We start from the raw sequence: 15,730 nt of genomic DNA, 5'->3' as shown, positions 1-15,730 counted from the left end.
TGAGATAAATGTCTTTTATTCGCGATGTCTTGGATAAGTACTTCATTACCCACAGTCCTGAACAATCCCACAATCCCACAGTGATGCCTCTGATTGGTGGAACTCATGCTGGTGAGGAGGGAGGGTATCAGTACCCGATCTGTGCTGCCTGCACGATCCGTCACGAGGATTTACAGCACTGCACGAATCACGATCTGTCCCTCAGCTTCTGACGTTAGCCTCTGCTGGGAAGCTAACATTAGTTTAGTTAACAGCTAATTCGGCTAACCGCTAGCTGACAGCTTGATTCAGTCTAAAATAACGTTAACTCAAATTTAACACTGGGTAAAGCCGTCTACAGCTGACATAACAGCCGTTATATATGTTAACGGTTATTTTCAGGGTTTATTTTGAGGGTCTTTTAAAGTTATTACATGGCTATGTAATAACTTTATTACCATGCTGGCTGTGTCTCATTCCGCATACTTCCGTCAGTACACTGCTAATGTGCACTGACCACTTACTGCCGTAGTGCCCACTTTCGATGGTTAGTATTGTCCCAAAAGGAACACTTACGTTAAAACACTTACCGGAAATGACGAGCGGTCGGCTCGGCCCGCCGCCTCTCAAAATCTGATACTCACAAGCTACGTTGGAGTTTAACCCGGTGGAGGAGAGGGTCGCCTCCCTACGCCTGCGGGTTGTGGGGGGGAAAACTCTGACTGTTGTTTGTGCATATGCACCAAACAAGAGTTCGGAGTATTCGGCCTTCTTGGAGACCTTGAGTGGAGTCCTGCATGGGGCTCCAGTCGGGGACTCCATAGTTCTGCTGGGGGACTTCAACGTGCACGTGGGCAATGATGGAGACACATGGAGAGGCGTGATTGGGAGGAACGGCCTCCCTGATCTAAACCAGAGTGGTTGGTTGTTGTTGGACTTCTGTGCTAGTCATGGATTGTCTATAACGAACACCATGTTCGAACATAGGGATGCTCATAAGTGTACTTGGTACCAGAGCACCCTAGGCTAAAGGTCAATGATCAATTTTATAATCGTTTCATCTGATATGAGGCCGTATGTTTTGGACATTCGGGTGAAGAGAGGGGCGGAGCTGTCAACCGATCACCATGTGGTGGTGAGTTGGGTCAGGGGGTGGGGGAAGACTCTGGACAGACCTGGTAAGCCCAAACGGGTAGTGCGGGTAAATTGGGAACGTCTGGAGGAGGCCCCTGTCCGACAGACTTTCAACTCACATCTCCGGCGGAGCTTTTCGTGCATCCCTGTGGAGGCTGGGGGCATTGAACCCGAGTGGACAAATGCCAAAGTTTCCATTGCTGAAGCTGCGGTGAGGAGCTGTGGTCTTAGGGTCTTAGGTGCCTCAAGGGGCGGTAACCCACGAACACCGTGGTGGACACCGGTGGTCAGGGAAGCCGTCCGACTGAAGGAGTCTTTCCGGGATATGTTATCCCAGACGACTCCGGAGGCAGTTGCAAAGTACCGAAGGGCCCGAAGGGCTGCAGCCTCTGCCGTGAAAGAGGCAAAGCAGCGTGTGTGGGAGAAGTTCGGAGAAGACATGGAGAAGGATTTTCGGTCGGCACCAAGGTACTTCTGGAAAACCGTTCGCCACCTCAGGAGGGGGAAGCGGGGAACCATCCAAGCTGTGTACAGTAAGGATGGGACGCTGTTGACCTCAACTGAGGAGGTAATAGGGCGGTGGAAGGAGCACTTTGAGGAACTCCTAAATCTGACTAATACGCCCTCTATGGTAGAGGCAGAGCTGGAGGATGATGGGGGATTGGCATCAGTTTCCCTGGTGGAGGTTGCTGAGGTAGTTAAACAACTCCACAGTGGCAAAGCCCCAGGAGTTGATGAGATCCGTCCAGAAATGCTTAAAGCTCTGGGTGTGGAGGGGTTGTCTTGGTTGACACGCCTCTTCAACATTGCGTGGAAGTCTGGGACGGTGCCTAAGGAGTGGCAGACCGGGGTGGTGGTTCCCCTTTTTAAAAAGGGGGACCAGAGGGTGTGTGACAATTACAGGGGTATCACACTTCTCAGCCTCCCCGGTAAAGTCTACTCCAAGGTGCTGGAAAGGAGGGTTCGGATGATAGTCGAATCTCAGGTTGAAGAGGAACAATGCGGACTCCGTCCTGGTCGTGGAACAACGGACCAGATCTTTACTCTCGCAAGGATCCTGGAGGGAGCCTGGGAGTATGCCCAACCAGTCTACATGTGTTTTGTGGATCTGGAGAAGGCGTATGACCGGGTGCCCTGGGAAATACTGTGGGAGGTGCTGCGGGAGTACGGGGTGAGGGGGTCCCTTCTCAGGGCCAAAGCGAGAGCTGTGTCCGGGTTCTCGGCAGTAAGTCGGACTCGTTTCAGGTGAGAGTTGGCCTCCGCCAGGGCTGCGCTTTGTCACCAATCCTGTTTGTAGTATTTATGGACAGGATATCGAGGCGTGGTCGGGGTGGAGAGGGGTTGCAGTTCGGTGGGCTGGGGATCTCATCGCTGCTTTTTGCAGATGATGTGGTCCTGATGGCATCATCGGCCTGTGACCTTCAGCACTCACTGGATCGGTTCGCAGCCGAGTGTGAAGCGGCTGGGATGAGGATCAGCACCTCTAAATCGGAGGCCATGGTTCTCAGCAGGAAACCGATGGAGTGCCTTCTCCAGGTAGGGAATGAGTCCTTACCCCAAGTGAAGGAGTTCAAGTACCTTGGGGTCTTGTTCGCGAGTGAGAGGACAATGGAGCGGGAGATTGGTCGGAGAATCGGCACAGCAGGTGCGGTATTACATTCAATTTATCGCACCGTTGTGATGAAAAGAGAGCTGAGCCAGAAGGCAAAGCTCTTAATCTACCGGTCAGTTTTTGTTCTTACCCTCACCTATGGTCATGAAGGCTGGGTCATGACCGAAAGAACAAGATCCAGGGTACAAGCGGCCAAAATGGGTTTCCTCAGGAGGGTAGCTGGCGTCTCCCTTAGAGATCGGGTGAGAAGCTCAGTTATCCGTGAGGAGCTCGGAGTAGAGCCGCTGCTCCTTTGCGTCGAAAGGAGCCAGTTGAGGTGGTTCGGGCATCTGGTAAGGATGCTCCCTGGGCGCCTCCCTAGGGAGGTGTTTCAGGCACGTACAGCTGGGAGGAGGCCTCGCGGAGACCCAGGACTAGGTGGAGGGATTATATCTCTAACCTGGCATGGGAACGCCTCGGGATCCCCCAGTCGGAGCTGGTTAATGTGGCCCGGGAAAGGGAAGTTTGGGGTCCCCTGCTGGAGCTGCTACCCCCGCGACCCGACCCCGGATAAGCGGATGAAGATGGATGGATGGATGGATTCCAGCAGTCTGCAGCTGCCGTTGTTTGAAAAACAACACAGATGTTGCGTTCACTTGAAATTTGCCTTGCCAGCCTCGTGCTGCATTCAATGTTGTTGTAAAATACCTTTTTCCCATCCAGTGTTTTTTTTTGTCGTTTAACAGGAATTTACTGGTGAAATAAGTTATTGTTATTCCATTTTTAATAAATCATTTAATTTTGACCCTGTGGCCTCAGCAATAAACAAGCCGTTCTTTAATGTCGCCGTCCTTTTTGTAGATCAACTTTTTATTGTTTTATATTTTTGAACAGACAAATACAATTAGATGCTTCTTTTTTTAAATCAATAAATATATATAGCTCATAATAATAATAATAATAATAATAATAATAATAATATTTTTTCAGCTCTTCTGAGTTTGCAGGTAGGCAATTTGAAACTTCATAAATCCTGGTATTTTAGCAGTTTGGTGGTGGATCAGCAGTGGGACAGTCTGTTGGACCCCGACCCTGCTGCTGAGTATTTATCTCTGCTCTGTGTCTATCGTAGATCAGGACCTGTCACATATGGTCGGGGATGAAGCCTACGACTACAAGTTTGTGCAGTGGATGATTAAAGAAAAGGTACATACACTGAGTTCATTCGGTTTATAATATATAGTACTAAATTCTAATTCAGATGCACTCACATTGCAGCCATTGTTTTAATAATAATATTGTTTTAATAATATTTGAAACAGAAATTGGCAGCCATTCCAGTCACAGCATTTGTTGGAGATGAGTCCAAGAAGCAGTTTGAGAAATATATTCGCCTTTGCTTCATAAAGGTAAATGCAAAACTTTTTGTTACAAACCAAAAAACACACCACACCCAAAATGATCTAGAAAAGACTTATGTTGGCACTTTTCTGTGGTGAAAAACACAATATTTACATAACCTTCAATTGTCTTTGTCTTAACAGCAAGATAGTACTCTAGATGCAGCAGAGACCATCCTGAAAAACTGGAAGATGATGTAATGGGATGCAGTGTCTGAAGAGTTGAGCAGGAGCTACAACTCTGCGGTACTGAGGGAATGGGATTTTGTTTTTTTAGGCATTTTAGGCCTTTATTATATAGAACAGCTGAAGATGTAAAATGGGAGAGGGAGGGGGAATGACGTGCAGCAAAGGGCTGCAGGTTGGAGCTGAACCTGCGGCCACTGCGATAAGGGCTGAGCCTTTGTACATGGGGCACACGCTCTACCAGATGAGCTATCCAGGCGCCCCAAGGGAATGGGATTTGACTGTAAAATTGCACACTAGAAACCGGTAAAATGTAGGTACACCCTGATTGATCAGCTGCCGATTGTTATCAGCCGATATTCAGTACGCGATCGGCAATAATGCTTTGTTTATTTTGTACGTAGATTGGTGCACCTAATGCGGAATCAAAGTTGACAAGCACAAGTTCTGCCCGGATAATTATATTAGCCGTTTGCCGTTAGCAACATGTACTGAGGTTAGCACAGCAAGAGGATTGCCGAGCTAGTCAGTCCCACTATGACAGATGAAACGGCGGAGCTGGAAGACCTGGCTGCAGGTTCCTGGTCAGACGACGATGCCGTGTTGGCGGCGCCACACTGTTGTAGTGAATGGAAACACATCCAACACGCTAACATTGGACTCTATCACCACGACGTGCCGATCATGAAAAAAAAAGCCCAACTCCTAAGTCCTGCTGCTTTCAAGCAGCCTTTAGACACAAAAGCAAAGCAGGGTGAAAGACATTTTGAAGCAATTTGCATTTAAATTTAAATACACAACAAAGTAATAAGGCACTTGAAGATAGGGGTTGGCGATATGGCAAAGATATTGTATGAATTTTTTTTGACGATCCACCATCTCAGCAAAACTCTTTTTCATGTTAGTTTAGTAATTATTTTCCCAATTACTGAATAGTACAACCACACTAATATCCTTATTTAAAAAAAAAACTATAGCCCTACAAGGTAACAAAATACCACACCAAATTCTGTTCTCATATTCAGTGCTCACTTTAAAGCCTCCGGCTGAGACACAGGTTTGCAGCCTGCAGTTCTGCTGGCTCGAGTGAATCACTTTTCTCTCTGTCTTTTTTTGAAAGGAGCCAGGAAGCCGACGGCAAAGCCTAACTTTACTTTCAATTATATCAAACAAGGAGAAATGTTCTCTTTAAAATGGTCATAAATCGATACTAGAGTAGCCTACTTCCTTGTTTACTGCTGCACCTGCAATGAAGGAAATACAGAGGAGTAGAAAAGAGCATCTGGCTCTGTTGAGTGTTTGACTGTTATTTATTCATGCTTTAGAGTGTAATCGCTGTCAATTCTAAAATGTGCTTTATTTCTCTCTCCCCTCGCCCAAGCTCGCAGTGCAAATCTCTGCTGGCTGCAGAGATCCTACTGTACTATAGTCATGTTTCCATCTAATTGTTAAGCTAATTTTAACCAAACTTATAAAATGTCGCAAAAAAGAAAATGCAAATTAGAAGCGTTTCCATCAACTGGTTTAGAGCGAATAAACTAGACTACGCAAAGTGTAGTTTCGTCACAAGTTGACGTTACACATGGTTGTAGATTGCAAACTGGCTTGCTAAATCAAAGAGTTTAGAAGCTAAGTTCTTTGGCTAAATGGAGAGAGGTAGCATTGTACAAGTTGGCCACCTGTGCAGAATACAGGGTTGTGGCAGATACATTTGGTGTTAGAGAGACAACCGTTCACCACTGTGTATATGTGGTGTGCAGGGCCATACGATTCAAGCTGTTGAACCAATTCATCAATTTACCCGATGTGGCTGAGGCACAGGCTATAGCGCACAGAAACTCCACAACGCACTTTGTTCCACAAGTGTACGGCCTACTGATGGGACCCATTTCCCGATCCTTCCCCCATCCGATGGATACCGGGACTATAGTCATGTGAGTTACGTGTTCGCTACGTCACAACTTATTCGGCAAAGCTGTTTCCATCTCCCATTTTGCGCATTGACTCTTTTTCGAAAAAGGCAAAAACCACCTCAAGCGAGCGTAATGCTTTTGCGAATTTGAGGACGTTTTTTTTTTATTTTTCCGTTTCCATCAACATTTTCTAATGCAATACTTCAAAATGCACATAGATGGAAACCCCACTAATGACGAATTCAAGTAGCTACAATTAACACTAGTTCTGGTGGTGTACAGCCGTTAATATAACACATCCATGTCTACAGTTGGACTGGAGTAGTCGTTAGCCGTTTACTAAATATGACGTGAGCTGCCCCGCCCATTTCCAACATGTAAGGTAATTGTTATGCATTGATCCCTAGTTGTGCCATTGGTGCTATCTGAAATTGCCTTGACCAGGGATCAGCCCGCGTTGACTGACTTGGTTTGAATTGCCAAAATGAGGGTTGAACACGTCAGATAAACCTGGTCCAACCCTGGTCATTGGTGTGAAAGAGGTACAAGGTAATCAGTGCTGCGCATGGCAAATAAAGGGAGGTGCTTTTGTGAAAAACAAAGCCAAAAATTCTCTCCATTTAGCTTTCTAAACATTATTCTAACATATAATTATAACGATATAGGAATGTTCAGAATAGGTATTTAGTAAAAGTCAGGGCAACAGGGAAACAATGACTAAATAATTCAAACATTTTACCCCAACTTTGAATGGTGTGGGCTATGGCGGTTTGTTTGTCGGTTAATATTTTCATAGGGGTTTAACAATAGACGGAAGGTAAGCCAAGGGATGCTTTGACTGTACCTTTCTGCTGTAACTCCTGTCCTTTTGTCCTGTGTTTAGTTTACAATAAAACTGGAACCAAGACACAAGTTTTGTAAAATAATAGTTAATACCATAATGGTGAGTAGAGTCTCTTTGATGTTAATCTTTGATTACAAAATACAAAGTTGGAAAGTATCTGCTTATGGGTCTCTTCATTTTTGGCTTCTGTTTCTCTTTGGAAAACCTCCAAAGGAAAAAATTATATGCAGATGTTTGTTGTCTCAAGAAATGTATTTGTATAAAACGAAATGCAATCCCCAAAAGAGTTCTACATATGACAATTAATGCTGGAACTTTATTAGCTGGCCTTACCTGTAGAAACAACTTTCACAGTAATTTAGTGTGTGTATTCACCAAATACCGAATTTTGCATCCCTCACGCACCAGATGGTTTTCTACACAACCATCTGAGAAGCTGTTATTTGAAAAAGTGCAGGCACTTTCAAAAAATACCTGGCAGGGATGAACCATTTGTCCATCACGTCCACTATTGTTGTTATTCTGATTGAACAGTCTTGACATTCCAGGCCAGTCCCCCGTGCTTTGAAGGAAATTTAATAAAGTGGCCAAACGGTGGAATTGCAACTCCCGGCCCCTCACATGATGCCCTCTGGTCCCCAAAAGACTTTCCCCCAAAGACTTCCCCACTGGAAATCAGTGGATCATTTTTTTGAACTTCACAATCCCCGCAAAAGGTCTCGTTTCACTATCAGAATTTGATTCATTTGGTCTGATAACATTTGGAAAGTCTAGAAGAGGCGACACGATTAAATCATTTAATCCCCATTGAAGTTAGTTGAGCGCTAAACAGGTAGTTACTGGGGAAAAGTCTCTAGTGCACCTGCTCTATTTGCCGCACAATGTGAAAGCAGTGACGATCATCTGGGTAATTTTTGGCTCCATTATGAACTCTCATAGGAATGAACAGGGCTCTGCCTTGAATGCAGCTGTATCCATTTCTTATAACATGGATGACGCACACCTGAGACGGGTAGAACTTTCTAGAGGCTGCGTTGTCTCTGTACAGGGTTGCCAGGTCCGCATTTTTCCGGTTGGTTTTGTCATACTGATCAGGTAACCCTGTAGGTGTTGGGCGAATCATAAGGCAGCACCTTTTTTCAGGCCATATTCATATCTGAACGGTAGCCTTCCACTTGGTTGCCACTATTTCCTCCCTAAAAAAAGAAAGACGTCTACATATGAAAAATGGCCCGCAAAACAAACAAAGAAGCTTTGAAGAACGTCCTGCAGGATCTGAGTAAAGATAACTTTTCTGAGTTTTGTCACCGCCTGCGAGACCGCAGTGGAAAGCCTCGCGTGAGCTACAGTGATGTGGAGGATAACAATGTGTTGCAGATCAGACCTCATGGTTTCATGCTTCATAGAGAGCAACGTTCTTCAAGTGGCTCGGAATATATTGAGACATATTAACTGCAATCAAGAAGCAGAGACACTGAGTAATTTCAAAAGTATCGAGCCAACAGCCTGTCCATATTGTAAAACAGACCACTTCCTAGCCTACTACAATCCTTAAAACGGCTAACGTTTCGTCGATATTTTTAAAGAAAATGTAAATGACGTGAAAACAATGTGACATTGTTGGGGCCATAGATATAAACAATAGACGTGACATGATGTTATAACTTATGGTAACGTTATAATCATAGATCGTAAAAGAAACCGTGTGCCATCTTACCTGGGTACCGTTTACTATTGTCACCTATGGGCATGAGCTGTAACTTAGCTAACGGTATTGCACCTGTTGCTTTAACCAAAAGGACCAAAGTGACCTGGGAGGCTGGCATCACTCCCCACACGTCGGTATAGAGTGACGTTAGATTATTTATATTTTCCACAAAGATAAACTTAAACAACCTAGTCAGTGAACTAGCTAGCTAGCTACTGTTAGTCAAAGTTATTGCTGTGTGCTAGCATTAGCTTTCAACAGCAGCTGCGTTACAATCTACTGACAAATCGACCTAACAGTAACGTAACCACATCCTGACAGCAACACGGAACACTAAACGAGCACACAATCAACCGAGGACTCGCACTTAACGTGATGTTCATCACATCTAACGAAAACTAACCCCGAATTAGCTGCCTTGAATCCTGCAATCAGTCATCGTATATTAAAGCCTCTGAACACCCACACGTGTTTTCAGTTATTCTGGCTGATTAGACTCTGCTCAGGTTGAAGGGGAGCTTTGATGGGAACTTACTTAATAGGTCACAAATTCTTTCTACCAATAAGGATGATAAAGCTGTCATATGTTCTGCCCTAACAGGTGCAACAACACTAACAGGGGACTCAGAAAGAATCAATCACAGATCAGTCCTGAATCAGCCACATTAACTGAAAACACCTCTGTGGGTGTTCAGGGCCTTCAACATCACTTGTTGTCAGTTTACCTCATCCATTTACACGATTTTCCTTACAGTTAAGCAAATAAAACATAATCCATATCTTGATCAGGTAAAGTAATCCAGTTTGTACTTCAGCAGTTCAGGTCAAACTTCCTGCAATTTCTCTGCATGATCACCGTAAATTTATTATCCATAACATTACCGCGATGAGAATGAAAGACAACTGAGACAAGTCCAGTAAGAGTTGTGCTGAAGACATCATGTAAGCCCTGAGTCTGACCCATTCATCTACCATATTCACCAATTGACTTGTTATAGGACAGAATGGACACATTCCTGCTGTGTGATTATTTTCACCTAAGTGCGGATACTACAGAAAAAGCCATATCCAGTCGGTGTAAAAAAAAATTTCCACACATTTCATGTAGGCCTACATTTAATTATTGTTAAGTAATGAAGGGGTATAAACCCACCCATGTAGGCCTAAACGTTATACAGTTTTTATCAAAAAACGGCAGCTAAAAACGATTTACGGCAGCACATTTACGGCACACAAACACACACACACAGTTGACGGACAACCAAGGCAGAGTTTAGAAACTGCTGACAGATTGTCAATGTAGTGCTGCTCAGCTCGACAAGCTTGCCGACATGTCAAACGCAATGTCAAACCATGAAAATCCCAAAGATTAGACTTCAAAATGTCTCCACTGTCTAGTCCACTGAGGAGATTTATATGAGTTACTACACCAGGGTAGTCATTTTTGATACTGCAAAATTGGTGTAGGAAAGTCAATACCGCACATCAGTAGTGTGTATATTGATGTCACAGTGTAATTGGCACAATGGAACGGGTTACATTGGTTATACCAACTGTCTTATATTGGCCTTTCCACACCCTATTACCTTATCTGCAGCTTCAAAAATCAAAGCCCCTGTGGATGTAAGTTCAACACACAATGACATTCAAAGATTCCCTTTTTAACATAGTGATCATTAAAAATTATACTGTTTTAATGCGTCTTCTTCTTTAGAAAGGTAAACCTACCATCCATAAGAATCGTGCGGCTGGCGGGAAGGGGCTAAAGGCTAAAAAGATTTTGCAGCATGACAAAGAGCCGCCTGCAGCCCAAACACCAGCGCTGTCCCCAAAGCAGCCAAAAAGGCCAGCCAACCAGTGCCTTAACGTCCGAGGTTGGCCCAAAGCAGAAGAAAGCAAAGAAAGCTAAGATGACGGATGAAGAAGGAAAAACCATAAAAACCAACAACAACAAAAAAGAAAAACAAATCAGGAAAAAAAGGAAAAATAATTAAATCAACAAAAACTCTAAAAAAAACAAACAACATAAAAAGGGGACAACAAACTAGACAAAATGAGAAGAGCACTCGGATGCGCTTGCCCTGCCTGACATGTCTTACAATTGTGGTAGTCGTTAATTTGTCATGGGACTGTCCTCCGGTTAGAAGTGCATGCCATGATCAGATATTTTGATAGTTATGTTGATCTTCCACTATCTCCTACATATGCATTTTAGGTAAAAATCCTGATGATATAACGAGTAGACCCCTAGTTTCCTCTCCTGAGCCCATCAATGATCAGGCTGTTGAGCGGGTGCAGCATTATAAATATCTTGGCACTGTTATTCACGATAAGATGACCTTTGAACTCTATGGATGCTGTGTGCAGTAATGCCCACCAGAGGATGCATTTTTTTTTTTTTAAATCAAAAACATTGTGCTTTTAATGTGGATAGCACTTTTATGAAGATGTTTTCCTAGTGTTTTATTAACTCAATCTTAACCTTTTCTTTTATCAATTCTCTTTAAAAAACAGGAACCGGCTGCAGGGTGTAACGGGGCATTCACACCAAAAAAAGCAATCAATGACAATGAAACGGCCCATTTGTGTGACGTCCTGTTGTGTTCTTAAATCCCCCCCAACAAAGCACAAGTAGACTTTATATTTCACAGTTACTGTTTTCCGTCAGATCGTTAGTTCTCGAGGTTTCCGAATACACTTGAAAGCAGCTTTATTTCACAGGAGAGAGGGAAAGAAAAGAGATGAGCGAGACAAACTCCTGGGCAGTTCAGTGCTTGCTCATTTTAAAACTTTCTTGTGGCGGTGATAGAGGCAGTGATGTTTCCTGTTTACTTTATGGGACTCTCACACCGCCTCAAAATACACTGACAAGTCTGATCCCCGGTTACATGATTGGTCACTGCAGTGTGACGTAGGGTTGCGTTTCTCCAAAAGTTGAGTCTTCTCAACTTTTCGCTGCAAGCCCTCTGCGTTTTTTTGAGTGTCCCCCCCCTGCGGTAGTCTTGCATTGCCAGACCTTCCTCCATAGTACTGCGGAGGAGGAAGCATTCCGGGATGGGAGAAAAATGTGCTCTGGATTTTCTTTAAACCAATCACAACTTGTTTCAACGTGTACGTTCAAAGGTTGTTTTAGTCGTGCAACCGAAATCTCAGATTGGACAGATAGTCTAGCTAGCTGTCTGGATTTACCCTGCAGAGATCTGAGGAGCAGTTAACCATAGCCCTCATAATTTCATGTAAATTCAACCAATCACCGTGAATTTGGTGCGACTCGCAATTTTGACCAATCACCGCAACTTTTACGCAAATTTGACCAATAACTGGAGTTTCCCGCGACTTCAACCAATCACAGCAGTCCCATGTGCCAGACTTTACGTCAGTATGTGACTCTGAGAGCCACTGACCAAGCGGGAGTGAGAACGGGTTGACGTAACAAACGTACGTCGCCAAATTAATTTCCTTGTTTCTGATATGAAGACAAGATGTGTGTGACTCGAACATCTCACATTTACCAACAAAACGTACAGCGAAAGACATTTTGTAACGTTTTTTCACTCTAAAGTCGCTGAAAGCTGCTGCTGTTGTTTCCTGTCAGCTCGCTGAAGCGGGCAGGGCCGCTGCTCACAGAAACACACGGTGGATGCAGGAAAAAACGCAGATGAGACGTACAGGATGACCTAAATTGAGGACAGCTACGCTCGTTATTGTAAGTGCAATGATAAGTTAAAGTCCAATAAGTACTTTATCAAACCGTATGAATGTGTGTCCCAGGCCAGGATAGGAAATTAACTAACAATGTAAAGATCAACAAGCCAATGCCATATGTTCATTCAATAAGTTAGAACTTTTTGTCTTAAATTCACCAGCCATTTTCATATTATACCAACAATTGCAGCGTCCTGAGCCGTTTTGGTAAGGTTACTAGGAAATCTCAGCCCATAGTAATTTTATTCTCCCCAAAACAAGTTTCCTTTTTATTTTTAAAGAACTATACAAAAAAAAACTTCATTGCAACAAACATACAAAAGACATTGCAACTTTTATCACAATTTGTTACAAAAGTTCCCGCAAAATCAGGCATTTTGGGCCACAACAATCTAAAAAAAAGGCCGCAAAATCCTGACGAGAACGTTGTGGATATAGACTAAAATGAATAGAAAGTCCTGCGTTTTTGCCGGACCGTCGGACGGCCGACGCAGGCAGTCCTAATTCATGCAGCAAAATTGAAGGCCTAACCCTGGATTACCGGACCGCACTGTATCAGGCTAGGGTGCTTAAGAAGGACCAATCAGTCCTGTCTGAACCAACCAATCCTCTTTTTAATGAAAAGAAATTGCTTCCGTCCGGCCGTAGATACCGTCTGCCTACTTGCAGGACCAATAGACTTAAGAATTAATTTATTCCAACAGCTATTGGCCTTTTAAACAAAGTAAGGTAGTTTTATGTTTAATTTATATTTTGATAGACTTGTTGATGTTAACGTTATGCTCCATTTGTTGTTTTTACTGTCTCAATTTTACATTGCTTGTCTGGTGTGTGAAACTGCTGGATGTAAATTGCCCCTCAGGGATAAAGTTTCCTTGAAAGTTTCCTTGAGCAATGGTGGTCTTTTTGCAATATTTGGTAAACACTGGAAAGATTCTTTTTGATAAATGCTAATGTTCTAATTGTTATCACAGCCATTTTATCTTCTATATTGATCCATTTGGCTTCTGTCTTCCCTTTCATCCAGTTCATTATTGTGAATAATTTAGTAAATTTGGAAAACACACTCACTCTTCTTTCTGTTTTAGTACGGTTTTAAATTTGATTCTCTATGTTCAGTTATACCAAATAAAGTTTGAGATTGTTTTATTCCATATATTTAACTGTGATCCTGGTATTGATATTGGTTATGCATTACATAAAAATAAAAATTGTGGTAGGACTGTAGCCTATGAAGATTGACTAACAATAACTTTTTTAATTCCTCAGAGTACCTGTGTTTGACCAGGACTCTAAACTTCAACCCAGTGGAACCAATCTCACCATATCTGTTTCTCATCACTTACCAGAGGAGTGGAATGGACTGTTCTTCTCTTACCAACAAGGAACAGTCTGCCATTCTGTTCAAAATGGGATTCTCCTTTTTGTCGTTCTCTAAAATTTGCTTTGACTTTACAGATTAGATATGCCACCTCATTGCTAATCAAATACTCTGTATTAAACTTTGCATAAACTGATGATACAGATTTTATCTGGCAGGTCTTGGGATTGTACCTGCAACCTCCCAGTCCCAAGCACACTTCTTTAAGCTTTAGGCCACCACTGCCAGGCTCTGTTCCTATTCCTATTCCTATTCTACTCCATTCCTTCCCTTTGCGTTTCTGTTGAATTATCGATGTTATAAACTCTCATCTCTCTCATACAGTTACAAACCATCCATTGTATACTTTCTAGTCATGCAGCACCATTAGGTTCACACAAAATAAGCTTCTGTTATTTCCCTGTTACAGGTCCCCGGATAAAGGTTGTAACATTTCTTCTCATAATTTCAAGATTATGAATTGTAGCATTCAAACTTCCTGTTTGGAATGAGCCAGTGTTATTAGTATCCTGAGATATCTTCAAGTATTTAAATAGCTAAATTGTCCTGTATAGGTGATTAGAAAATGTGGATATACCTTGGTGATGAAAGCATGTTGTTTTGTGCATACAAGTATAAGCTTTATAAATTTAAAAGAAATATGTAATAGTCACTAATATCCTAAAAACTGAGGAGACACAGAGGCAGGGCTCACGGAGCAGGACCTGAAAAACTAATGAAAAGATTTGTGTCGTAATGTAATTTATTTTTGTTAAAATGGATGTTAAAAAATTGGAATCGGAAAAAGTATCTTCATGAACCGGTATAGAATTCACGTGGTGGTATCGGTACAGGTATCAAATTTTTTTTTAACCATACGCCCCCGGCCCCGACCCTGGCCCCGGCCGTACACGCCTACAGGCCTCGCATAGATGTTGACCTCATTTGAGTTGTTACAGCTTAATTTATAACTAGTTTCTGCCTAACTTCTCCAGGCCAGTAAAATGTTTTTTCAACACATTTTAGGGAAGCTTATGTGTACCGAAACAGGGACTGCAGAGTTAGGAAGAGCTATGCTGTAGCCTAGGGTCCTCTTGCAGTTGTGCCTTTATAAATTACTCTTTCAAGACTCCAAGACACAAATATTCTCTGTATACAGTAATATCGCTTTTTGAGTAGGAGTGTTGTGAAAACATTGCTTGGATTTGCCGGTAAGTCTTTCAAGACTCCAAGACACAAATATTCTCTGTGTACAGTAGTCCTCAATACAGATGTATCAACAAACTCCATTGACAGAGAGGTTGCCGATCATTTGTGGAGAAAAGTAGTTGGTAGGCACTCTAATTTATTTTTTCACAGCAGACATTTTGACTTTTTTGTCAAAGCTGGGAATACACAGGTTTAATTAATAACAGTAGTGGTGGGCCAGCATACCCAATACCAGGGGTCTGGAACCGACTCCTCTAAATGGAATCATGGCATCATTAAAGTAATTAATTACACCAGTGCTATCGCTACTATCACTTGTCATTATATTTACTTTAAAAAAAGGTATTTTCTATGTATGTAGCGTTTGGAAGTTCTTTGTCATCAGATCCACACTGCACTGTGAATAATGATGTAAGATTGTTTGTCCTTTAGACCACATGAGGGAGACAAAGTACATCAGACTGTAACAACTTGACAATGCAAATGTAATGTAGTGTTTAGTATTTGTCTTTTCACCTTTTACAACAGGGATGCAAAAGAAAAACAAAAGCCAAATCAATTTGTGTTTTTTTTATTTGAATGTTTTAGCATTCCTATGAACAGTGAATTAATAGATGTGTTGCTCAAACATTGCTGCTGCTTTAGAAGGGTGAAAATATGGAAGCATCAAGCATGGTCACATTAACAGTGGAGAGCAAAAA

The 15,730-nt window shown here is 42.7% G+C and overlaps 1 protein-coding gene across 3 annotated transcripts in view; it reads left to right on the top strand.

Moving 5' to 3' along the window:
- LOC144523678 (kynurenine--oxoglutarate transaminase 3-like) overlaps window positions 1-15,385 on the top strand; it is a 28,080-nt gene extending 12,695 nt beyond the window's left edge. For all 3 annotated transcript variants that reach the window (XM_078259411.1, XM_078259410.1, XM_078259412.1), the window contains 4 exons: window positions 3,837-3,910; window positions 4,027-4,113; window positions 4,249-4,350; window positions 13,730-15,385. In XM_078259411.1, the coding sequence (XP_078115537.1) occupies window positions 3,837-3,910; window positions 4,027-4,113; window positions 4,249-4,305 (218 nt within the window). In that variant the 3' untranslated portion in view covers window positions 4,306-4,350; window positions 13,730-15,385. The remainder of the gene's footprint in view (window positions 1-3,836; window positions 3,911-4,026; window positions 4,114-4,248; window positions 4,351-13,729) is intronic.
- The last annotated feature ends 345 nt before the right edge of the window (window positions 15,386-15,730 follow it).

The sequence above is a fragment of the Sander vitreus genome, chromosome 9 (genome assembly GCF_031162955.1).
Source record: "Sander vitreus isolate 19-12246 chromosome 9, sanVit1, whole genome shotgun sequence".
Lineage (NCBI taxonomy): Eukaryota > Metazoa > Chordata > Actinopteri > Perciformes > Percidae > Sander > Sander vitreus.
Note: the sequence above shows the minus strand (reverse complement) of the source record. Positions and strands in the feature narration are given on the sequence as shown.